Below are 22,434 nucleotides of genomic sequence, written 5' to 3'. Positions count from 1 at the left end.
TACTTTTATACTTACATAAGCAAATATCAACAGTATTAAATATTTGGGCGAGAAGAAAGCATTTGTTTTGGAAAAAAATTACATAAGTATGTACATATTTCTTTCCTATAACACACAAATACATAAATATTGGCATATAGTAGAAATTTTTGCTTAATATGTACATATATAATTTTTTGAAATAAATATTAATATAATTATTGAATTAAATTTTTAAACAAAGTGTTGTACAAAAAAAAAGGCAGACTTATGGTTCCATCCAGGATCGAACTGGAGACCTTCTGCGTGTAAAGCAGACGTGATAACCGCTACACTATGGAACCAGTTGTAATTTTTGCGATTTATTTTAAATTTTTAATAACATAAAATAACATTTGATTAATGCTAATTTAAAAATTAGTGTAATAATAACATTTAATTTGTAAATTAAATTTTATTAAATGTTATTTTTAAAGTTCTTAATAACATTTTAATATCATACATAATTATAGTCAGTTGAAAAATCGAAAACTTATACTTAATTTAGATAATTCAAACGTACTATATCTCCTACTAATACAAAAAGCGTTCACAAAAATATCAAAAGACATCTTAACAAAAACAAAATATCAAGCATAATTTTCTTTTAATTAAAGATAAACTGCTCAAGGATTGGTCAAAATAGTCCAGAAAAAATTATATGTGAGTAAAAACAATATGTGAGTCTTACAAAGTGTAAATTCTAAGGTCATATAAACAAAAAGAATTTTTTATTTCAAAAAGTAACTTTTTTAAAATAATCAATTTAGTAAGTCTTTGGTATCTACCCATACCCCAATTGTTGAGTTTAAAGATCTAATAAAAATAATACAAATTAAATGGCAATAAAATAACTAAGTTTTACAAAGTTATATATCTAATTATTTTATTTTAGATAGAGCTATAACATTATACTGTACTGTATTCGCATATAATGTTAACGTATTATTATAACGACTCAAATTACAAACCCTTGTAGAAAATAAAAAAAAATAAAAATTTGAATTTCTTATAAATAATTCAAAACATTTTTTCAACTATGTATAAAAATAAAAACATTGCTTTATTCATATAAAAAATTTTATAAATCAACATTTATAATTTTGGTCTTTTATGCTTAGGAAACACATAACCATCAAGAGGCTCAATATTCATATGAAAAGTTGTATCGTAAAAAGTTCCATATTCACTACGATGCAAATTTTTAGATGTTTTTCGAAATTCTTCCATTGTTTTTTCAACAGTTATAGTTGATGTTTGATCATTTGGATTATCAGGATACATATCATCACCTTAATGAACAATTGAAAAAGAAACTTTTAGTTTAACAGATTATTAATCACAAAGACATTATAGATTTACCCGGCATAACAGCTACCATTCCGTCTTTACATGCATAATTTACTGGTAAAAATAAAGTTAGACCCTCATTTGAACGTTTTTTAACTAAATTAATTATATCATCGATTGAATGAAAATTTGACAACTTTTTCAATTCATAAAACTGTGGTGGCGGAATCCACAACTTTTCAGATTTATGCATATCAAAATATCTTTCAGGTGTATCCCACTAAGAAGAATATGAAAGCATAATTATATTTTACATGATTCTTAAACTAAAGTCAATAATAACAACCATATATAAAAAAATTGATACCTACATAAATATTTTTTACTTCGTGCGGTTCCCCGTGAACATTCGGAAAGGTATTAAGCATAACAATAAAGAAAGCTGTTTCAAAACGTCTTGCACTAAATGAAGCTGGAGTAAGCCAATCCGACCATTCACTTAAGTTCCACACATCTGGAACAACATCAAGTGTTTCACATAACTCCAAAAACCTGGAAGCGTCATTGTGAACAACTTCTTGCCATTTTATACGATCGAAATTTTCATGAAAATTACCAAAACCGTTTGATTTCGAAAAATCTAATTCAGATTTTTTCCTGCATAATAACACTCCTACTTCCTCAAATGTCTCTCTAATTGCATTAATTCTAAATTTGTATCATAATAAGATAAACATTTATCTTAATCTGAATATGACAGTGTTAATTTGTACCTTAACGAAATTTCCCGATCTATTGCGTTAAAATTATTTTTAAAGATTGGAGGACGGTTTCCCTTATTTTTAAAATTCTGTTGTAGTTGATTTTCACTTATACCATACTTATTAAAGTGGTTGATCCATTTTTTACTCTCGTCATTTTTATCTATTGCTCCACCTGGAAAGCATGCACTACCAGACATAAAAGCGGTTTTATCAGTCCTAGTGAACAAGAGCACCTGTAAATAAAATCAAATTAGTGGATTAGTAAGAATTTAGATGAGTGCCTACTGTGTACACAGGTTACAAATTTTTTAAAATATTTACTTTGTAATTGTAATTGTGGATAAAAGCATTATTAGCATTTCGGGCAAGTAATATCAGTGTCGCAGATTCTTTCCACAATTTAGCCATTTTCTTAAATTAATAAAATGTATGTATGTCATTAGCTGAAGTTCCAAAGTTCATTATACAAAACACATCACTTATTAAAGAAGGATTTATATAATGTGCAAATCAATAAATATTGCGGAATAAAATTAAACAGCTGTTTGTATTCAAAAAAATAAATACTGTATTTATATTATCTAATAAAATTAAAAAAGAAATATGTAGACACTTATATATTTACACTATACCTACGTTTTTGAAAACCTAAAAATATCAAAAATGTTGATTAAAATATACTCTTCATATAATAACTCGGCACTACTTTCATAGCGAATTATCTAAAAAAAAATTTTGTTACTTTTACCTACATATGTATACATTTTATATTGTGGTCAGTAAATTTCATTAAATATATGTACATAAAAAATAAATATAATTTAGAAAATCGCTATGTACACTTTTGTTTTAAATATTTGAATTCTTATCTGAGAAACACCTTGTTAATTATAGAAATAAATTTCCCATATATAAACAGAAATCATAGATTATCCGAAACTAAATAATCTTATTTTAACTAAAAATTCCAGAAATGAGAAGCACTTACATTGTACGAGACGAAATAAAAAAATATCTAAATATTGTAAATAAAAAAAAATAGGTTAAATTTTTGCGTAAATTTTCCCCTTCCGTAAATGCAGCCTAAAATATTGTCAAAAAGAACCTGACTTAAAAATAAATCAGAAAATTAAAAAAGCAAATTAAACAAAACACATAAAGAACAAATAGAAACAAAACAAAAAACAGCTGTCGAAATATGACAGTATGCCACTGCTTTCCAGACGTCATAGTAGAGCTAATTGCCAGTGTTTACACTTCGACTCATTAAAAAAAGAAAAATTAAAATCTCATTGAAAAAGAGAATTATTAAATTGTAAATCTCATTAAAAAAGATTTGCATTTTTAAGAACGTAATTTATGATACAATTATTTGCATTTTTTATACAACCGGGATTTCAAATTTCTTGTTTTTGATTTTAAAAAAATATGAACCTGCAAATTACCTACCAGCAACTTAAAAAATTATACAACAACGGATTATCTAAATTACGATGTTACTCATACAAATAGGATAAGCATTTTTTTTAAAAGTTCTTTGAATAAATCTTTTAAAATCAAGAAATAATAAACTTAATTTCTTAATATTTCTTAAAATTTGTACCTATATGAAAAATATTTTTGCTGCTGGTATATCTATGCAAAAGGGGAAAGTTTCAGTTCTACAGCAAGAATTGCTGTGTGTTAACCTGATCAACATACGTCTAATTGTTTTGAAACAGTTGAACAGATGCAGTAATAGAGTTGTAAATTGTCAATTATTGTCATTTTAAATATTCAACTTTTTAATATGAATTTGGCACTATTTTAATATTTTGTCTCTGACGGTTTGAAAGTACATGTAATTTAAAAAAACATTGAACACTTAAAATAAATCATTATATTTTAAATAAACAAAGTAAATTAGAATTTAAAATGGCAGAAGATAAATTAAAATGTGATTTATGCCAATCCCAAAAAAAAAATGAGTTAAAATATGGAAAGTTTTATGTCAAGAATAAACTGAAAGTTCATTATTTTTGTTTGGTAATTATAAGCTAAAGAATAAGTTAAATAAAAAATTTAAATGATGTAGGAACGAAATTTTTTAGCTTTTATCTACTGGCCTAGCCCAAGAAGGAGATGATGACGAAGGTATATTAGGATTTTTACCTATGGATATACAAGCGGAAAAAAGACGTATAAAACAAAAGGTAAAAAATGATTTAAAGGGCATGTGAAGAAGCCTACTAAAACGGTAAAAAATACTTTAAACATCATTTTTTCATAGATGTGCATATATTGTAAAGAAAAAGGAGCAAATATTTCGTGTTGCGAAGCGAAATGTAAAAATAACTTCCATTTTATTTGTGGGATTAACAATGGTGCCCAAAACCATTTTCTCGATACATTCCCATCATTTTGTCACCAACATGCTGATAATCCAAAAAAATACAAAAAGAGCTCCAAAGAAGCTTGTTCTATTTGTTGGGAAAGTTTCTCAAGAAATGAACCACAAACGATGGCTATATCAACACCCTGTTGTAAGAATGGTTGGTTCCACAAATGGTGCCTTCAAGAATTTGCTAACAAAGCAGGATATTTTTTCAAATGTCCTCTTTGCAATGACACTTCTATATTTTCTAGAGAAATCCCTAAATCAGGAATTTTTATTCCTCAAAAGTATGTAATTTATAAATGAATTTATATTTTTTTTAATTTATTTTTTTTATTAGGGATGCAGATTGGGAATTGGAGCCGGGTGCTTTTGAAGACCTTCTAGTTCGTCCCAGTGAATGTTCTGCTCGTCAATGTGCTTGTAAATCTGGAAGAAATTTTACTAACGACGAGTTATTTAAATTTCTTTTATGCCAAATATGCGGAGGTAAAGCTATACACAAATTTTGTCATGTTGGAAATTGGAAAATGTCAGATGAAAAATATTTATGTTTAGAATGTTCTGACATGGTAAATAAACTGAATTTACATGAATATTCAAAGGATTCGGGTATTGTTGTAATTAACAAAAATAATTTTGAAAATGATGTAATAAATATTGAAGACTCACTCGACAGCGACGAAAACTTAACAGACGAAGACAAACAAGTGAATCAAATTTCTTCAAATTATTTTTCAGAAGATTTTGTGTTGTGTAACAGAAATGATAGTGTAGAAAAAAAGGGAAAAAGGCGTAATCGAAAACGTCAAAAAAGGTAAATCAATTATTTTGTTCGCAAATAATATCGCAAAGTTGATGTTTTTCCATTTTTAGAATTGAAAGTCCTGACAATTGTTCTGAACTATTGGAAAAGAAGAAAGTTAAAAAGTTTAAAACATCTACACTTGGATTAGAAAGCGATTGTAGTTTTGAATTGAAAGGTAATTCAAAAACTATGAAGTATAAAAATTGTAAGGAGAAAAAAACTGCAAACAACGATATGCCAAATGAAAATATTTGGAAAAACAAAATATGCAATTGCCTAACGAAAGATATAAAGAACAAAGGATGTAAAACAAGCGAGAAAGTTACGGAATGCAGTAATAAAAAAGGAACTCATAAGAATGATCTAACGGACAACAGTTTTCCATCGTCTTCAAATCCTGATAACGTAAAATATAAAAAATCTTCTTTTGATTCCATAGACTATTTTGATCAACCCGCATCAAATTCTCGTAACCAATTTGAAAAAAATTGCAAACACTCAAAAAAGTTTCGCGGAAGAAGAATATTTTCAAGCAATGAAGAAATATTTAAGAATTGTTCTTCGCAACGAGACCGAGTTTGCTTGAAACAAAATTTATATGAATATAACAACAAAAACTTTTTAAAAAATAATGAAAATAAAGGACGATCATCAGAACAAAAAAAAATATGTTTGGTTGATACTCATACATTGAAAACTAACCATTATGATAAATATAACGATCTTAATTCAAAAGAGACTGACGATATAGGTTTTACGCCAAGAAGTCGAAATCAAAATATAAATAAAAATGTAAATATTCATCAAACCGAGCAAAGAAAATATTTATGTATTAGGGATCCGGATAGTGATTCATCAACTTCATCTTTTGCAGAACGAAACTTCACTCGTAATAAAAGCGTTCTTAGAAAAAATTTGAAAAATAAATTAACACCAATTAACCTTAAAATAAGGTCTAAATACGCTAAATTTCGAAAGTCAAAAAACTCTGGTTGCACAATTAGAATTGAAACAAAAAACTAAAAAAGTATTTTAATTCTGAATTAGTATTATATTTATCAATACTTAATATTATCGTCACAAATTTTAAATATGTATATGTATGTATGGTTTAATTTTACATAATGACATTTTCTAAACATACAATTTCAATTAAAAATATGAATGGATGCTGACAAAGAAAATTAAAAAAAATTAGGATCAAACAAAAAAATTTTAATTTTTAATATTAGTTTAAGAAGTTTTTGCGGAAAGCGGGTTTTTCTCAATAATTTAAGTTTTTACAAAAAAAAAGAATAAGAGTTAATTTTTCATCGAAGTAAATAAATATGTTGGAAAAATTGATAATTGATTTTGTTTCGCTCTTATTCAATTTTAATGTATTAAAATATTTTTTAAATTATGTATTATGCAACATGTAAAAATTTTCATTCAACTTTTCTGACAATATACATTAAACACTATTATGTATTAAAAATTGTATTATGTAGTTTATAAAATTTTCGATTTTCCAGTTCAACTATAATCTTATTATAAAGCACGTTCAATTAAGTCAAACCAAAAAATCTATAAATTCAACGAGTTCGTTAAATCTAAGCAGTAGTACTACGGAAGAAAATTGCAGTTTTACTCAATTTTTAAAAAGTACTTAAAAATTATAAAAAAAAATAAAATAAATATTTTAATTTGGAAAGAGACAGTAAAATATTTATGTGAAAACGTGTGCCATATTGAAGACAATTACAAATCTTAGTACATATATTCCTAAATATTAGCATATTCGTAAGTGTACAATAAAAGATTGTTATGGCTCTTTTTGTGTTTCTACTATTTTTCATCAATTTTATCGCTATAAATACTTTTCGTTAGCCCTTTAATGTTTTCATTAAAAAATTCAATGAATAATGTGAAATTAAAAAACCCCTTAAAAATCTAAGGTATATTTTTATGAAAGAAAGCACCTAAAAAGTTTATTTTTGAATTTTGCCTATTAATTTATAAGTCCTCGGTAGTATAGTGGTTAGTATCCCCGCCTGTCACGCGGGAGACCGGGGTTCGATTCCCCGCCGGGGAGGCAAATTTTTTTACTCTCTAGCTCCTCTACATATTACAAATCACAAGATTGTAAATGTAAAATTTAATAATAATGGACACTTTAATATTTTTTATGACAAGACGCAATTAATTTCATCATCTCTACTACATTGCGTATATGTAAAAACAAATTTTATATTTATTTAAAATGAAAAAATAAAACTAGCCATGCTTAAAAAAAAAACCTCTGGTTCCATCCAGGATCGAACTGGAGACCTTCTGCGTGTAAAGCAGACGTGATAACCGCTACACTATGGAACCATATATTCAAATCTTGTCTAATAATGGTTTTAAATTAACAAGGCATTTTCTGTTAGTTAAAAACAAATTTATTGTATTATTCACAAAAGATTTTTAGTAAATATTATTATTTATTAATCATGCTTGCAAAAACCATTAGGATGATAATTAATACAAGTTGAAAGATTGCAATAAATATTAGGCACTGTTAGTATTATTTCATTTTATGTAGGGTACCTACATACATAATGTTATTCATAATATGATATTAAAAAACGCACTTATCCACTATACAAGCAGATGTTTATACACTTTTATACTTTTAATTGCCTATGCATTTAAAAGTGATTATAGTTCGTATTTATTGGCTTCAAGTGAATTTTCAATACGTGGTTTTTTAATAAACTCCTTGTACGACTCATGATTTTTTACTTCTTGCACTGCCTTTACAACAATCCGTAAAAACTCTTTCTTATCAAATTTGTAATTCGTAAATTTTTCATGAGCTCCACCATCAGGATGAGATCCCTCATCTTCAGGATATAATTTGGAATTATCCTCCCAAGTAGCATAATTGATGCCTCTTAACCTTGCCAAATCTTTATAACAATTTGGGTCTCCACAATTATATAATTCAAAAATAGTTGCCCAATCTGGTAAGAACAATAAATGAGTAAGACCAGCTCCGTGCATTCCTATTAAAATATCAGTATTTCGCACTACTTCTAATTGAGTTGTAAAACTAGTTATAGCCTCAAATGATACCGCTTTAACAACATAATTTAAATCGTCTCTCAAAGCTTTTATTAATTCATTTTCATTAAGTACTCGCCGATATTTAGTTTTTCGTATAACAAATGTTATTCGAATTTTTGGTGGACTGATGGATAGCTCTAAGGGTATCTTTAGCCTATATAAGATGAATTCGGAAAAGGCTTTAAATAAACCACTGTTGCGGCAATTATTTACTATTGGAGTGTTATAATATAATCCAAAAATCATGCGAGGTAATAAAGGCATTAATAGTGATCTAAAACAAATCTTTTGTCTGCTTAGGTCCTTCAAAGTCCATATTGAATTATCAGAAAATGCATTAAATGTTTCTCCAAATGGACCATAATAATCGTACGTCTCCCATAGCAAAATTTGTACATCCTTTGTATATAAACTTGAGAATGTTTGATTAACATGTAAAGATAAGTATAAGTTAAAAAAATCACAGAAATGATGGTACATATTTGACTGAGCGTCTAGCTTCATTAAAATAGTAGGTTTATCTATTATAAGATCACATTCCTCTTCATTTAAAGGTAATTCTGTACTTTTAAAAAATCTCAATTCTGGTGCCCAAGATTGCAATGCTCCTAACTGATCGATTTCTTTATCTAACTTTTGTTTTTCAAGATTGCAATGACCACCTATTTGTCCATACTTCAAAACGTCGGTTTTATATCGAAAAGGTTTTCCGTTTCTAGATATGTCACTTAAATCAATGTAAATATTTTTACCCTTACAAAATCTGAGGTATTTCGAACATTCAAGAAATGAATCACTTTCATTGCGCGCACTACAGATTGTAGTTAATTCATTAATCTGTTCTTTAACATAACCAAAATCAGCTTGTTGGTAAAATATTTCCGATGCAGTTTTTCCTTCAATTTTAAATTTTGACTGGCACTTTGGTGAAGAAAATCTTTCTTTAACATCACAATTTTTTTCGTATCCCCAACATGCTTTTTCATTATAGTTCCCATATTTATGATTTAAATAATCTTTATAAATACAATCACTGTCGTGTAAACACTTATTTTTCTCTTCCGGAAAACTGTTAAAATAGTACTGAACATGACTTAAAGGCAAATTTAAATTATAAGAATTAAAAACAAGTGTAAATTTAATATAAAAAATAAATAAAAACAATATACTATGAGTAAAGCTTTTCATTGTCAAGTACAAGTGCAAACTAAATATGTATGTATTTTGTTGGCAGAAAACAGATAACATAACCACAAATTTATAAAAAAAAACACTAAACAAATATATAGCACCTTGTTTTGTTCATAAAACTGAAAAAAAAAGATAAAGGAAAGTTTACACGTACATTGTTCGATGAGTTTATTTTACTTGACTTAACGAATATAATATATATAAAGTCTGATTTGTTTGAAAAAACAAATTGCCTAAAAATTTTGCAAAAATTTTTCTAAAGATTTTCTTTGAAAGAATCTTTGCACTTATTTTTAAAAAGACTTTATTTTTAAAAGTAACGCAATTTTTCTTTATAAAAGTTTTCGAAAAATAAAACATAAAATTGTATGATACACATAATTAAGCATATCGCAAACAAAATACAACATTGGACGATCAATGCAGATGTCAAAAAAAATACGCGCAAGTAACAAATAAAAGCAAATTTACTGCTTACGCATACGCATACGTATGCGTGTTTTGTACGCTGCGTGGTGTCACTTTCTAAATGTGTATGCATATTTGCAAATATAGCAATATACGATAGGACCCCATGTACGTGTAACATAAAAATGTTTTTAGTAAAAATAACCGTTCGCTTAGATCGGTAAACAAGGCAAACGCCAAATAAAACTAGATAAAATTAGATCTGTCTGGGATAAGCAAGTTTTGAAAAACTTTTAAAAACTACATAAAATTTTTGCATGCAAACTGTCTGGGATAATACTTTTTGAATAAAAATGAAAGAAAGTGATGACATTCTCTTTTTCAATTAAAACTATAATAAAATAACCAAAATGGGATCATACAAGGTTTTTTCTAAGTTTCATATTTTTTTTCTTTTTGTGAGAAAATTCGTCATTGTTTCAATTGTTAAACTTTTTGCAAATTTTACCCCAGACCCAGACAGACTTATTATTTGCAGGCAACAATACGGGTTTGTGTCTTACAAATCATTGACTTTTAAAGAATTGTTCTGAGCTGGACCTAATTGATACTTATAAAAATAAAACAAAAGTCTTATGTACATAATATGTATTTAGAAAGAAAAAATGAATATAAAAATACCCATTCGAAAAAATATACATATAAGTAGATCTACTTTCATACTTACATATAAGATCTACTTACATATTATGTAAGTAATATGTAAGTAGATCACTATCTATTTTAGCTATAAAAAATTTGTTTTTTTTTACAATTTCAGCTAAATACTTAATATGCATGTATGAACATATTATGTATTTGAATTCATTTACATTTGCAATATAAAATCATCTTAACATTATAAATGCATTATAACAGCCTTATATCTATGAATTTGATTCATTTTATGTTTTTCACATAAAAATAATTAATTTGTTAAAAATTCCTGTAATTTGAAAAATAAACATAATAAAGAAGTTATTGCTCATCTGTTAATAGAAATAGAGCTGGGTTTTCTAAATATTTCTTCCAAGTATTAGAGAAATTAGCCATAGTAACACCATCGATTACACGATGATCAGCACACCAGCTAATGTTCATTATATTTACTTTAACTATTTCATCATTAGCTCCAAACCGTGGGAGAACCTACAAAACAATCATTTATTTCTGTAAAGAATTAAAAACTAATTTAAATAATATGCCTGAGTTTTCCCCATCGCTCCGATTGCAACTTGAGGTGGCATAATGCATGGATGGGTATAAGTACCTCCAACCTAACAATATTTTAAACGTGACTAAATAAAATTATATATCGAAATTTCTTTAAATTTAATTTACATTTCCAATGTTCGATAAAGTAAATGTTCCGTCAGCAAAATCAGGAGGATGTAAATGTCCTGTTCGACCCCTTTCTACAAGATCATTAAAATCTTTTGCTATTTCTAAAATTGTTTTACTTTGGCAGTTTTTCACGTTGGGGACAACTAGACCTTGCGGGGTAGCAATGGCGACACTTATATTATGAGGACCTTTAAGCATAACTTTTTCATTTTCAACGTCCAGAACGCTGTTGAGAATTGGAAACTTTGTTAATCCGACTGATGCAGCTTTAACAAAAAACGGCATAAATGTTAGCTTAGGAACACCGCGCTCTTGGGCAAGCTCTTGTAATTGGTCCCGAAAATCAATTAGTTTATTCATATTGATCTCGTCACAATACGCGAAATGTGGGATTTTCTGCAAAATAATTATAGTTATGATGTTAAAAATAATGTAAAAATGTAGTGGAAAACTTACCAATGATTCTGACATTGTTTTTAACATAACCTTCCGAACACCTTTTAAAGCTTCAATACGATCAGGTGCCGGCACACGGGTTCCAACAACTTGCTGTTTTTGAAGCAAAGTTGGATGAGGCTTGTTTGTTCCCTGAGGTACCATTCCCAAATATTCCATTATATCTCCTTTTAATACCCTTCCTAACTTTCCTGTAGCAGGAACTTTGTTTAAATCAACATTGTTTTCCATGGCAATACGACGTACAGCGGGCGTTGCTAAGATTTTATGACGATGATGATGGTGGTGGTGGTCGGTATCACTTAAGCTGCCTTTTTCTTTATCAGATTCACTACCGCTTGTACTTGATTCTTCACTAGACTCTGAGCCTTCGTGATCCTCATCATCAATATCAAAATCAACAAGTGGTCGTCCTACTAAAGCAATTTCATCTACTTTATGATAAAGTTTGACAATCTTTCCATCATATCTTGAAGTTATAGTAACTGAAGCTTTATCAGATTGCACTTCACATATATTTTGAAATTGTTCTACGGTATCACCAACCTTAACAAACCTAAAATAAAAATTTAATTCACATAAATTAAAATCACAATAATTCTTAATTTGCGTATATTTGTGTATTGATTTGCATATATTTACATATATATATATATATACATATAAGAATATACAGGTATTTAAATTACCATTCTTTGACAGTTACTTCACGTATTCCTTCACCAATGTCACTTAAATTAAATGAGATTATCCTTTGTAAAATGGGACTTAAATGTAAATTCCTTTTGTCTAAATGTGCCACCTAAAAATATGATATTTCTCAAGAAACATTTTCGCAGTATTATATATTTCAAAAATTTGTATAATTTTTTACTTATTTATTAAAATTACTTATTTTAAAATCGGCATAAACCCATAGCAACCTTTACTACTTCAATTTTTATATAGTATTTTATCATACTGTTGTCATTACATAAAACGTAAGTTTGATCGATAATTTTATTTCATTATCAGTACATGTACATATTTGCCACAGTAATTTTAAAATTTCGATTTACTTATACAAATGTCGAAAGCTACAACAATTAAAGAAGCTCTTAAAAGATGGGAGGATCGTACACATCAAAATTCAGCAGAAGCTAAGGAAATTGATCTTCAATTTCAATGGCCACCAATTGAAAAGATGGATGCCACTTTAGGAAATTTAGTCAATTGTGAATTTCTCAGTTTATCAACTAATATGATAGAAAAAATTTATGGTTTGAGTGGCATGAAAAATTTGCGAATTTTATCTTTATCAAGAAATTATATTAAAAATATATCGGGTTTGGTTCGTTAAAACATCAGCAAAAAAAAACTTTTTACTGAAAAGAATATGAATTTATTATTATGTATATTTTTAGGAATCTGTAGCAGAAACACTAGAAGAACTTTGGCTTAGTTACAATCTTATTGAAAAATTAAAAGGATTAAATTGTTTAAAAGTTCTTAAAGTTTTATATATGAGTAATAATTTACTAAAAGATTGGTCTGAATTCAATAAGTTGATTGAAATCGCAACATTAGAAGATCTTCTTTTAGTTGGAAATCCTTTAACAGAAGGTATGGATGAGCCTTCATTCCGTGCTGAATGTATCAAACGTTTACCAACAATTAAAAAATTAGATGGTGAACCAGTTGTAAGAGATGAAGAACCTATAATATTAGTAAAAGAACCAGAATAAATTTTATATTAAAATATTTATGTATGTGTATATGAATTTCTTTTCTTAGATATTTTAATTTTTTTATTTGTAGCTACAAGATTTTAAAAATATATGATTATGCACGTATGAAAACATTTATTAGAGCATTTATTGTATTTTGTTGTTATTGTTAGAGTTGTCTGATTGACGGACATACCAGAAGTATGGTCCACCCCACGAACGATTTCTGTAGGAGCTGCCTATGACAAAAAGGAGAAGGAAACGGTGAAGAAGGAAATGTGTGGCGCTGCCGGACTGAAAATAGAATTTTCTTGGTTCTTGCTTGTTTCAGCGAGCTACGGACTTAGCGAACGGAGTTCGGGATTATTCTAATGGAGGGAAAGTGGAAGGATTCGGTGGTACCTGAGCCGGCCTAAATGAGCTCATTGTACCATTCGGGGGGCCGCCTAATCTAATCTAACGCAAACTTTTTTTGAAGTAATATGTACGTGTATTTATACGTATATTTAATATTATATATTAATGTAAAATCTAAATTGTGCACCTCAGTTTGAAAATTATTCATTATCACAATAATTTGCCTATATTAGCCAATTTTTTTTCGAAAATCCTTGATATTTTCTATATCCTTTACTCATCTCAAATGCATTATGAAAATTAAATAGCGTTTATACTTATGTATACGTGCTAAGTAAGTACAAGTACGTATATTTTACTACACAAAATTGCCAAAAACTAAATGATACCTAATTTTTCATATTTAGCGTAGCTTACAAAACGAAATATGCATTCAATTAATGAATATGTATACGTGTTGCTGATTCAAAAAATATTGACTATTATTCTATTTGAGAATAAGCTATACTATGGATAAATTTAATTAACCTTGTTGGTAAAAGATAATTATAATTATGTATATGTTAATGTAGGTAAAATATACCATTGAGTTGTATTTGCACCTTTTATTATTACTACCCATAGTCCATATTCCTCTGAAAATATTATATGTATTCCACAATTTAATTTCAAATAAATAATTAGCCACTTTTGTGATACTGTGTACATAATATGCATATTATGCATGTATACAATAATATTTTGCTTTCGATTTTTAATTATTTGGTTTTTACTTCACCAATTCTAAAATTCTATTTAAAATTCGTATCAGGTCCGATAGTAGAAACTTGTAATTCTTTTATGTTTTTTTGTTTTGTTTTCTATTGATGAATAACATGACTTTGACCCTTGAATAAGTTTTAATTTAATCTATAGGTATTCAAATAATAAAATTTGGAAAAGAAAATTAAAGAAAAAAAAAGACTTAAGAAGCAAAACAGTAATAGAAAAAAAAAGTGAATAAATTTTCAAATAAATTTTAAAACATGTCAAAAATTTTTAAAATAATAAAAGGTCGTCTATAATATCAATAATATTAAAGTTCTACAAAATACGTATGTAAACTTCTTCAAATTTAAAGCAAAAACAATAATATTAAGTAAACAAAATCTTTTTAACTTATAAAATCAATAAATGTTCATAGCATTTTAATTAAGAAAAAAGTAATTTTGACCAAATTTTAACTGACTATAAAAGTCAAATGCAAAAATTATAAAAATTTATTCTTTTAGAAAAACTTGAACATTTCAATTGTTTAATCCGTTCCCAAATATGTTTAATTTAAAAATTTTTATTTTGATTGCAATTTTAAGCATAGTAAATTCTAATGCAGCTAGACTCAGATCTTCGTCTCGTTTAAGAACATCTCAACAAAAATTCGAAAGGCAAGAACTTTTAACTACAACAACACAAGCAACACCCGAAGAAATAACAACATTATCAAATAATGAACCAGAACCGACAACAACAGCTTCAAATAAACCATCATTAGGTGGACCTTATCAACCATCCGGATGGAAACCAAGTGGACGTTCTTTTCTTTTACCAACAGAAATAGAAGAACGACAAATTCAACCAAATTTAAAATATGGACCACCATCAAACTCATACGGACCACCTGTTGTTAATTCTCCAGATGTTAATGATATTGAAATTGAGGATCCAGATTCTATTTCAATTGATGCTGCATCACTTGTTAATGATGGAGAAATACCAAAACATGGTTCATATTTTGTTCGTCTATCAGATGGCAGTTTACAAAAGATAATATTTTCACCAGCAGAAAATTCACCCGTAAAAATTGTTGCTCAACCGTTATCAGCTTTTAAAAAATCTGAAAAATTACGACGAAATCCAGTAAATGGATTTTCGTTAGTGAGAGGATTTTAATTGAAAATTTTAAAGAAATTATTGTTGATTTTGTATTTTATACTTAATATTTTACACTTATATTTTCCTATTTTATTGAAAAAAAAAAAAATAAATCAATAACCAAGTAAATAAAAATATTTTGTAAATTTTATTTAAATATTTATAAAAAAAAGTTAATTTTGCATTATTTAATGTTTTTTATTCCGAATAAAACGGAGTTTTCTTATCATACACCTAAAAAAAATTTTTCGTTTCGGAAAAATTGCCAACCATTGAAGAATTTATTTGAACTTTATTTAATGCTTTTTTTTGTAATTCTCTTTTATGCTAAATTAATATTGCTATAGCTTAGACTAATCAACATAATATGCATTTCTTTCAGTGAAAATTATGGTACTTTGGTATACATATTTCATCCAAACTTTGTGATTTCCAACACGCCATATTTAAATGATAAAAGTAAATAAATTTTTTAAATGGGTTGACATCAGATAGAAACAATATAACTGTATACAACAACAAATCAAATTACAAGAAATGATACAAGAATTACACGGCAACTCCTTAAAAAATTGTATTAAAATCACTGTACAGCATTAGAAAATTAGAGTTAATCACTGTCTATAAGTATTTTACTATTAAATGAAAGTAGTATCGAATGATTATAATATTCATTAATTGAATTATCGAATGAATGTAATATCAATTGATTCTCAATTGACAGTAAGACATGATAAATCTTGAAATACATATTTCGATTTACCACAAATCGACCTTAATAATTGAATCCTAAGATAACCTTAACATATGCTGGAGATATTAGTTTATTCTTGCGATAAAATCATCACATATAGAAAATTTTAAATGTGATAAGTAGGCTATTGTAGCTATTACAAAAATTAATTAATTAATTATAGTACATATAATTAATTAAATTAAATTACTTTTATGTATACTAACTTATGAATGGTCCAAATATCTATTGTCACTTTACATGTTATATTGTAAAAATAGTGTGATCTCATTTTGGCTGTAATAATGCTGTAATATCGTATCAAAAATGATTACTTAAAAATATTCATATTACTAGTCACGTCCTTTATAAATAACTCAACACACTCAGAAATAGACGTTGGATTATTGGGTATTTGTTGTACCCAAGTAGAACCAAGAAATGGTTCTAGAGACATTAACTTGTCTTGAGATGTCCATTCTTTTCTATTTAATTCACTATCTTCAAATTCACTCTCTGAAGACGATAATCTACGTTGAATTTTTTGTTTCTTGGGAGATAAAAATTCGCTTTCATCACTTGAAACATCACTTTCTTCATCAAGGTTCCCAAACTCAACATCACATCCCGATAAGTTTACTAAAAACTCTTTGCTGCTTGTCATTTTTACCGTTATAAAATTATTTAGAAATATTTCCTAAAATCAAAACTACGCCGTAGGAACAACAGGCAGATAGTACTTTAAATAATAGTATTAAGAAAAGATAACAATGTGCATAAGAGAAAACCCAATGTGCATAAAAAGAGAAAGAGAAAACGTAAATCTACGGGTCCGTCCGTTAAATGTTAAAAATATGTTGGTACCTATTTATACCAAAAGTTTTAATTGATTAGCAGACGAGACTAACAATATTAATATAATAGCGAGATTATATTATGTATAATATAACAATTAAAAGGACGGATATATTATTAAATTATAAGCAATTGAGAAAAAATTGTTTGAAAAGAATACTGGTTGATAATTTAAAGTAAATTATTAAATATAATTTGTTAAATTATAATATGTTTTGTGACAACACCTTAACTGAAGCGCAGGCTTCAAGGTCTTAGAACAATAAGTTCATGATTATTTGTGATGATTACGATGAAAAATTGCGAAAAACATCAAAATTAATACAAATATACACAAATAAGTATCGAACACTTAATTTAAAACATTTAAATTTAAAAAAAAATTATGTTATATTGTAATTTTTTTATATGTATTATTCTTTAATAGGTGACGACACATTTATGAATCAATCGAGTACATAATTTTAATTAAAATGTAACGAAAATGTTTTTGCCACTACTTATATTAATTTTTTGTGAATTAAATTTTACAATAATGATTATTGTAAAATAATTTTATAAAATTCTCATTTACAAACATGCATATTTTTATGAATAAAAATATATGAATAAAATTGCAAACGTGACTATATTTTTAACATTCAATAAATTCATTGAACTTTAAAATTGAAAACGTAATTATAGGCTCAATAAAGCTCTATTGTTTAATTGTTTATAGTGTAATTAAATAAAATCGATGCCCAAAAACAGAATTAGAATTAAATAAATCATAAATAGGCCAAATCACATTTTAATATATTAATATTAATAAAAAGGTCATAATTCTATTCTTTATATTTTTGTTTTAATAATTTTTTTTAAATGTGAACAATGTCAAATTAGATCATTTCTGAAAAACTTCCTGCATAAATTTTCAATATAAATATCGATTTAATAAAAATTTTTTAATTAGTTCCAAATATTTGTTTTAGTTTTACGGTTCTGGTTAAAAATCAAATATTTTTTTTTTTATTTTTAAAATGATATACTCAAAGGGTTTAATTTTATTCGTATGCATAAATGTGATATACTCGTTCGAAAGTAAAAGACTTCCACGCCAATCATCAACAAATTCTACAACTAATTTAAATAAAACATCAGAAGATGTAACACCATATCCTGAATCTGGATTTAGACCTGGTCGAGCATTTCCTTTACCATCTGAAATAATCACAACGACTGAAAATATTGTAGAAACTACAACTATTTCAATGACAGAAGAAGAAGGACCATATCCTCCACTTGGTTGGAAACCACAAGGTAGATCTTTTGAACTTCCTCAAGAAGAAAAAATTGAAAAAAATATACCGAGTGTAAAATATGGACCACCAACTACATCAGCTCCAATTTATTTACCGCCAAGTAATAGATATTTACCATCAAAAAATCAAACCGAAATTGATGAAACGAATGAAAATGATATCGATAATGTCAATGCTGATCAACCAGCTCAACAAGATCCAGTTGTATTACCACAATATGGATTCTATTATGTGCAATTGCCAAATGGATTATTACAAAAAGTTTATTATAGGTCTGATAATGTTTTATTATCTGGACTGCCAGCTAATTTACAAGCTCAAGAAAGAAAGCCTTTAAAATTAGTAGAACCTCAAACTGAAAATATTGTGTATATGAATCAATATAGACAATTTTGGGGTAGAATTTTTTAAATATATATGTATATTTTAATATATAATAATTAAATATTTAAGTGTATTAAATTTTTTAATAATTTAAACGTAATTGAATTTATCCTAAATTTATAATCTCAGAAAAATTATTTTCAAAAATAAACAACGATTTTTACGAAGTAGAAAAAAATGAAATTGTTTAAATTAAATTTTTTTTCATAGATCTAACCCAAGAATGATTAATAATCAATTAAAAACGAAGCTAAGAACATACATTATATAAATTGGTACATATCAATTGGAATTCAGTTAAATTTACTTATGTATATTAATATTGTTCGACAAAAATAACGAAACAGATAATCCTGATTTTCATTCACTATATGCTATATTGGAGACCTTTGTCTAATGAATGCAGAAATGAATATTAATTTCCTAGTTGCAAGCCACAAGGAGTACATCACGATATGCTTAATTCGTTAAACTTTTTATACAATAAAGTAATTTTTTCAAAGTGGTATTGCTCTATTTGAAACTATGTATTTGTTGGTTAACTTTACATAATTCAGCAGATAGTCACAAAAAAACGATATATGTATGTCCACCTCTCCACATTCAGTCTTGATTGGAACGTTTTTTCCTTCACTTTCAAAGAAAAATAGACTATACAAAAAAAATCAATTTTAGTGCCTGCAAATTTTACTTGTGATTTGTTTACCGATTTTTTCACTCTTATAACAACAAAATTGTTTGCTCAAAATAAACTATGGTCTCCAGAGAGCCAACCATAGCTTCGAGTTCCGAAACTTTTATTGAAAACCCTGTTATTGAATTTGATTAACTCATTTAAAAAATTTAAATTAACATAATGTACAACATTGAAAAATAAAATATTTAAGTATACTGCAAAACAGTACTACTATTTATTTACTTCTATTTGTTTACTTCTATCGTTCCAGTCATTCAATGCAATCAAATTTTTCCTTTACAGTGATCATAAGTGAAAATTGTTCATCGCTCTTGTTTTTCATCACAAACAATTCTGATATTATTTATTTTGTTCCTATTACAATAATGTTATATTGTATTATTTTTACTGTTTTACCGTTTTACTATTCTAATTCAACTCATTATTAATAAGGTACGTAATGTTTATTTATTAAAACAATAACAGAGAAACACTACACACTACACATTAAGTAAACAGATTATTGTTCATATAATCGTATACATAAATTCTTTTTTGCTTAGAATTGTAAACAGCCACGCAGATGAGTTTGTTATTGTAAACAATTATAAAAATTTTAGCCGGCCAACTCTTATCAATTTTGACAATTATTACGTTATGTATACATATATAATATATATGTATTTGAGATAAATTTATATTTATATTGTTATCAGTTGTGTCATTTAAAGAAAAATGTATCTATTTTGTAGAATTAAAGCTCAAAATAAAGATGTACATATATATATGTAGGTACATACATATTATTTTTAAATTTTAATTCTTTTCAATTTGTACTTGAACACAATTTCAAATAGCATGTTTGTTTATATGTATACACAAGTATGTAGATATATATAATGTTAAATACGTATTTTCATATAAACACAATGTATTATGTATTTGTGTAGATATTTTTGCATATTCGTTTAATTTGCTCACCAGACTAAAATATATTATGTAACTTTCTTAAATTTGCCTTCCCAATATGAAACATAAACTAATGTATATACATAAGTACATTTTGCGATTAATATTTTTTTTTAATTTTTACATTATTCAGTTGCTATACGAATAAATTTTAATTTCAATATGTTTTAAATAATAAATTTCAAAAATTATATAGATATTATACTAAAATTAATAAAGTATACTTAGAAGTATCTACTAACATTTTTATAATTAAAGAACTTTGTTTGGAAACATTTTTTTAAAATATGAGTGCTACCACGAGTTAAATTGAATGCCATAATAAAAATAAAAAATAAAATTTAATTATAACACAAAATTTATGTTGTATATATAAATGCAATTTATATTAGTGTTTTAAAAACAATAAAACACGAGGTAAAAACAATATTAATTTTATTATTTACGTCAACTAAGCTTTTTTTCTTTTTCTTAATAAATTGACGAATTAAATGGCACTGATTATAATTTATAGAACAAGAAGCAAAGTTTATCAATTTACTAAAAGAATAAGAACAGAATAAAAGCTTTTTTGAAATTATGATCACGATCGTTAATTGTATGCGATCTCCATTTTGCGTTTTTTAAAAGCTATGGCGCAATGGAGGAACCGGTCTAAATGAATGCATGATGCGTAGCTTTGTGTCAAAATATTATCATATACATAAATTTTAAATTGAGCGATCGAAATGAGCTACGAGTATTGGAATTTTTGATTCTGATTTAGATATATTTGTTTTCTGATTTTTTTATTGTTTTTTTTTCTGATATCGAATCGATGTGGTTATATGTAAAGCGCAAACATAAAATTTAAAAGTATAAACTCCTTTTCGAAAAACATTTTGAGTTGATTTTTACAAAAATAAGCAGTAACTTAAAATTAAGGAATATAAACTTAATTGCCCTAGGTATCTTACGCATAACGCAGCCTAATCCAAAATAGTCTATGTAGTTTTCATGTTATCTGTTTAGAAATTATGGAAAATAATAATGCTTATTATACCCACTCACATATCCATCTTAGTGGGAGTCAGCTATGGTTTTTAAAAATACTTTAACAATATGACTAAAAATATTAATAATATTGTTAGTCATATTGTTGATTCTATTTAGCAAAAATATTGACAACATAATAAAAGTACTTTAGTTTAGAATTAGATAATTAGAGCAACAAGTTTATATAGGATCAAGTTTACATGTCAAAATTATTTTCAAAAAACATTAGGTCTTAAATAAATAAGAACTCACTTTTATTTGATTACAAAATAGAAATTTTAAAATCGGCTTTTAAGGAGTTAAAACGTTAAGGCTTTCTTAAGACAAAACGAATTTGTTAAATTTTGCGCACAATATACCCAAAAGTCTTACGTATGTTTCATGCATTTGAATACGCAATAGCGCATTTAGTAGATAAATTTTTTTTTGAAAAAAAATTAATCTTAGAATAAATTATAAGTTGTGTTATAGTATAAATCATAAGTTGTGTTTAAGCCCAGTTATATTTCTAAAAAATTAATACAAAATGTGTCATAACATACGTACATCTAGAATAAGTGTGAACGTGTTCTTAATACGCTCATTTTATTTATTAATAAAGCTTAAAATATATTGCAGTTGTTAAAGCGTTTTTCCCATCTCTAGTACAAAATTTTATTTTATTATCACATGACATTTTTTTGTTTACAAATTGCAAAATCTAAGTTTTCAAAATAAATTAAAAA

At 26.6% G+C, this 22,434-nt stretch overlaps 7 protein-coding genes and 3 non-coding genes across 12 annotated transcripts; 5 read left to right on the top strand and 5 right to left on the bottom strand.

Annotated features, from left to right (window-relative positions):
• Window positions 1-250: 250 nt before the first annotated feature.
• Window positions 251-323, bottom strand: Trnav-uac (transfer RNA valine (anticodon UAC)). Its single transcript has one exon. It is a non-coding gene; the product is annotated as a tRNA-Val (tRNA).
• Window positions 324-1,056: 733 nt separating this feature from the next.
• LOC129618838 (acyl-coenzyme A diphosphatase NUDT19-like) lies at window positions 1,057-3,194 on the bottom strand. 3 transcript variants are annotated; one of them, XM_055533857.1, is made up of 6 exons: window positions 3,061-3,194; window positions 2,394-2,483; window positions 2,082-2,305; window positions 1,680-2,016; window positions 1,381-1,588; window positions 1,057-1,310 (listed from the first exon to the last, which is right to left on the bottom strand). In XM_055533857.1, the coding sequence occupies exons 2-6, from the start codon at window positions 2,478-2,480 to the stop codon at window positions 1,114-1,116; spliced, it is 1,053 nt and encodes a 350-aa protein (XP_055389832.1). In that variant the 5' UTR covers window positions 2,481-2,483; window positions 3,061-3,194; the 3' UTR covers window positions 1,057-1,113. The 3 variants fall into 3 exon arrangements, with proteins under 3 accessions (XP_055389832.1, XP_055389833.1, XP_055389831.1); XM_055533858.1 differs by lacking the exon at window positions 2,394-2,483 and having other exon boundaries at window positions 3,061-3,193; XM_055533856.1 differs by lacking the exon at window positions 3,061-3,194 and having other exon boundaries at window positions 2,394-2,614.
• A 683-nt stretch (window positions 3,195-3,877) lies between these two features.
• Window positions 3,878-5,286, top strand: LOC129618837 (PHD finger protein 7-like). The gene is made up of 4 exons (XM_055533855.1): window positions 3,878-4,097; window positions 4,163-4,264; window positions 4,342-4,733; window positions 4,787-5,286. Exons 1-4 carry the CDS (start codon window positions 3,987-3,989, stop codon window positions 5,265-5,267), a joined length of 1,086 nt encoding a protein of 361 aa, XP_055389830.1. The 5' UTR covers window positions 3,878-3,986; the 3' UTR covers window positions 5,268-5,286.
• A 157-nt stretch (window positions 5,287-5,443) lies between these two features.
• On the top strand, window positions 5,444-6,346 carry LOC129618839 (uncharacterized; the record flags this gene model as incomplete). Its single annotated transcript, XM_055533859.1, is given in 1 exon segment — window positions 5,444-6,346. A coding segment is annotated over 1 exon segment (903 nt), but the record flags the coding sequence as incomplete, so codon positions are not given.
• A 910-nt stretch (window positions 6,347-7,256) lies between these two features.
• On the top strand, window positions 7,257-7,328 carry Trnad-guc (transfer RNA aspartic acid (anticodon GUC)). The gene has a single exon. It is a non-coding gene; the product is annotated as a tRNA-Asp (tRNA).
• Window positions 7,329-7,536: 208 nt separating this feature from the next.
• Window positions 7,537-7,609, bottom strand: Trnav-uac (transfer RNA valine (anticodon UAC)). Its single transcript has one exon. It is a non-coding gene; the product is annotated as a tRNA-Val (tRNA).
• A 56-nt stretch (window positions 7,610-7,665) lies between these two features.
• On the bottom strand, window positions 7,666-9,532 carry LOC129619005 (EGF domain-specific O-linked N-acetylglucosamine transferase). The gene has a single exon (XM_055534051.1). The coding sequence runs from the start codon at window positions 9,530-9,532 to the stop codon at window positions 7,937-7,939; it is 1,596 nt and encodes a 531-aa protein (XP_055390026.1). The 3' UTR covers window positions 7,666-7,936.
• A 1,207-nt stretch (window positions 9,533-10,739) lies between these two features.
• LOC129618680 (lipoamide acyltransferase component of branched-chain alpha-keto acid dehydrogenase complex, mitochondrial) lies at window positions 10,740-21,111 on the bottom strand. Its single transcript, XM_055533579.1, has 6 exons — window positions 20,917-21,111; window positions 12,472-12,584; window positions 11,783-12,338; window positions 11,324-11,722; window positions 11,188-11,259; window positions 10,740-11,131 (listed from the first exon to the last, which is right to left on the bottom strand). Exons 1-6 carry the CDS (start codon window positions 20,992-20,994, stop codon window positions 10,961-10,963), a joined length of 1,389 nt encoding a protein of 462 aa, XP_055389554.1. The 5' UTR covers window positions 20,995-21,111; the 3' UTR covers window positions 10,740-10,960.
• On the top strand, window positions 12,810-14,018 carry LOC129618679 (dynein axonemal light chain 1). The gene is made up of 2 exons (XM_055533578.1): window positions 12,810-13,112; window positions 13,186-14,018. The coding sequence occupies exons 1-2, from the start codon at window positions 12,849-12,851 to the stop codon at window positions 13,504-13,506; spliced, it is 585 nt and encodes a 194-aa protein (XP_055389553.1). The 5' UTR covers window positions 12,810-12,848; the 3' UTR covers window positions 13,507-14,018.
• Window positions 15,147-15,790, top strand: LOC129618678 (uncharacterized). The gene has a single exon (XM_055533577.1). The coding sequence runs from the start codon at window positions 15,157-15,159 to the stop codon at window positions 15,772-15,774; it is 618 nt and encodes a 205-aa protein (XP_055389552.1). The 5' UTR covers window positions 15,147-15,156; the 3' UTR covers window positions 15,775-15,790.
• Window positions 21,112-22,434: the final 1,323 nt, after the last annotated feature.

Source organism: Condylostylus longicornis, unplaced genomic scaffold, assembly GCF_029603195.1.
Source record: "Condylostylus longicornis isolate FDR11 unplaced genomic scaffold, ASM2960319v2 ptg000010l, whole genome shotgun sequence".
NCBI lineage: Eukaryota > Metazoa > Arthropoda > Insecta > Diptera > Dolichopodidae > Condylostylus > Condylostylus longicornis.
Note: the sequence above shows the minus strand (reverse complement) of the source record. Positions and strands in the feature narration are given on the sequence as shown.

Coding starts and splice junctions, on each gene's coding strand:
- LOC129618837 (XM_055533855.1), top strand. CDS start 3,987: ATGGCAGAAGATAAATTAAAATGTGATTTATGCCAATCCCAAAAAAAA. Junction 4,265..4,341: donor AAAGACGTATAAAACAAAAG/GTAAAAAATGAT, acceptor ATTTTTTCATAG/ATGTGCATATATTGTAAAGA. Junction 4,734..4,786: donor GGAATTTTTATTCCTCAAAA/GTATGTAATTTA, acceptor TTTTTTTATTAG/GGATGCAGATTGGGAATTGG.
- LOC129619005 (XM_055534051.1), bottom strand. CDS start 9,532: ATGAAAAGCTTTACTCATAGTATATTGTTTTTATTTATTTTTTATATT.
- LOC129618838 (XM_055533857.1), bottom strand. CDS start 2,480: ATGGCTAAATTGTGGAAAGAATCTGCGACACTGATATTACTTGCCCGA. Junction 1,589..1,679: donor ACGAAGTAAAAAATATTTAT/GTAGGTATCAAT, acceptor TATTCTTCTTAG/TGGGATACACCTGAAAGATA. Junction 1,311..1,380: donor AATGGTAGCTGTTATGCCGG/GTAAATCTATAA, acceptor TTGTTCATTAAG/GTGATGATATGTATCCTGAT.
- LOC129618680 (XM_055533579.1), bottom strand. CDS start 20,994: ATGGCATTCAATTTAACTCGTGGTAGCACTCATATTTTAAAAAAATGT. Junction 12,585..20,916: donor AGTTCTTTAATTATAAAAAT/GTTAGTAGATAC, acceptor TCATATTTTTAG/GTGGCACATTTAGACAAAAG. Junction 11,132..11,187: donor GAGCGATGGGGAAAACTCAG/GCATATTATTTA, acceptor ATTGTTTTGTAG/GTTCTCCCACGGTTTGGAGC.
- LOC129618679 (XM_055533578.1), top strand. CDS start 12,849: ATGTCGAAAGCTACAACAATTAAAGAAGCTCTTAAAAGATGGGAGGAT. Junction 13,113..13,185: donor TTAAAAATATATCGGGTTTG/GTTCGTTAAAAC, acceptor GTATATTTTTAG/GAATCTGTAGCAGAAACACT.
- LOC129618678 (XM_055533577.1), top strand. CDS start 15,157: ATGTTTAATTTAAAAATTTTTATTTTGATTGCAATTTTAAGCATAGTA.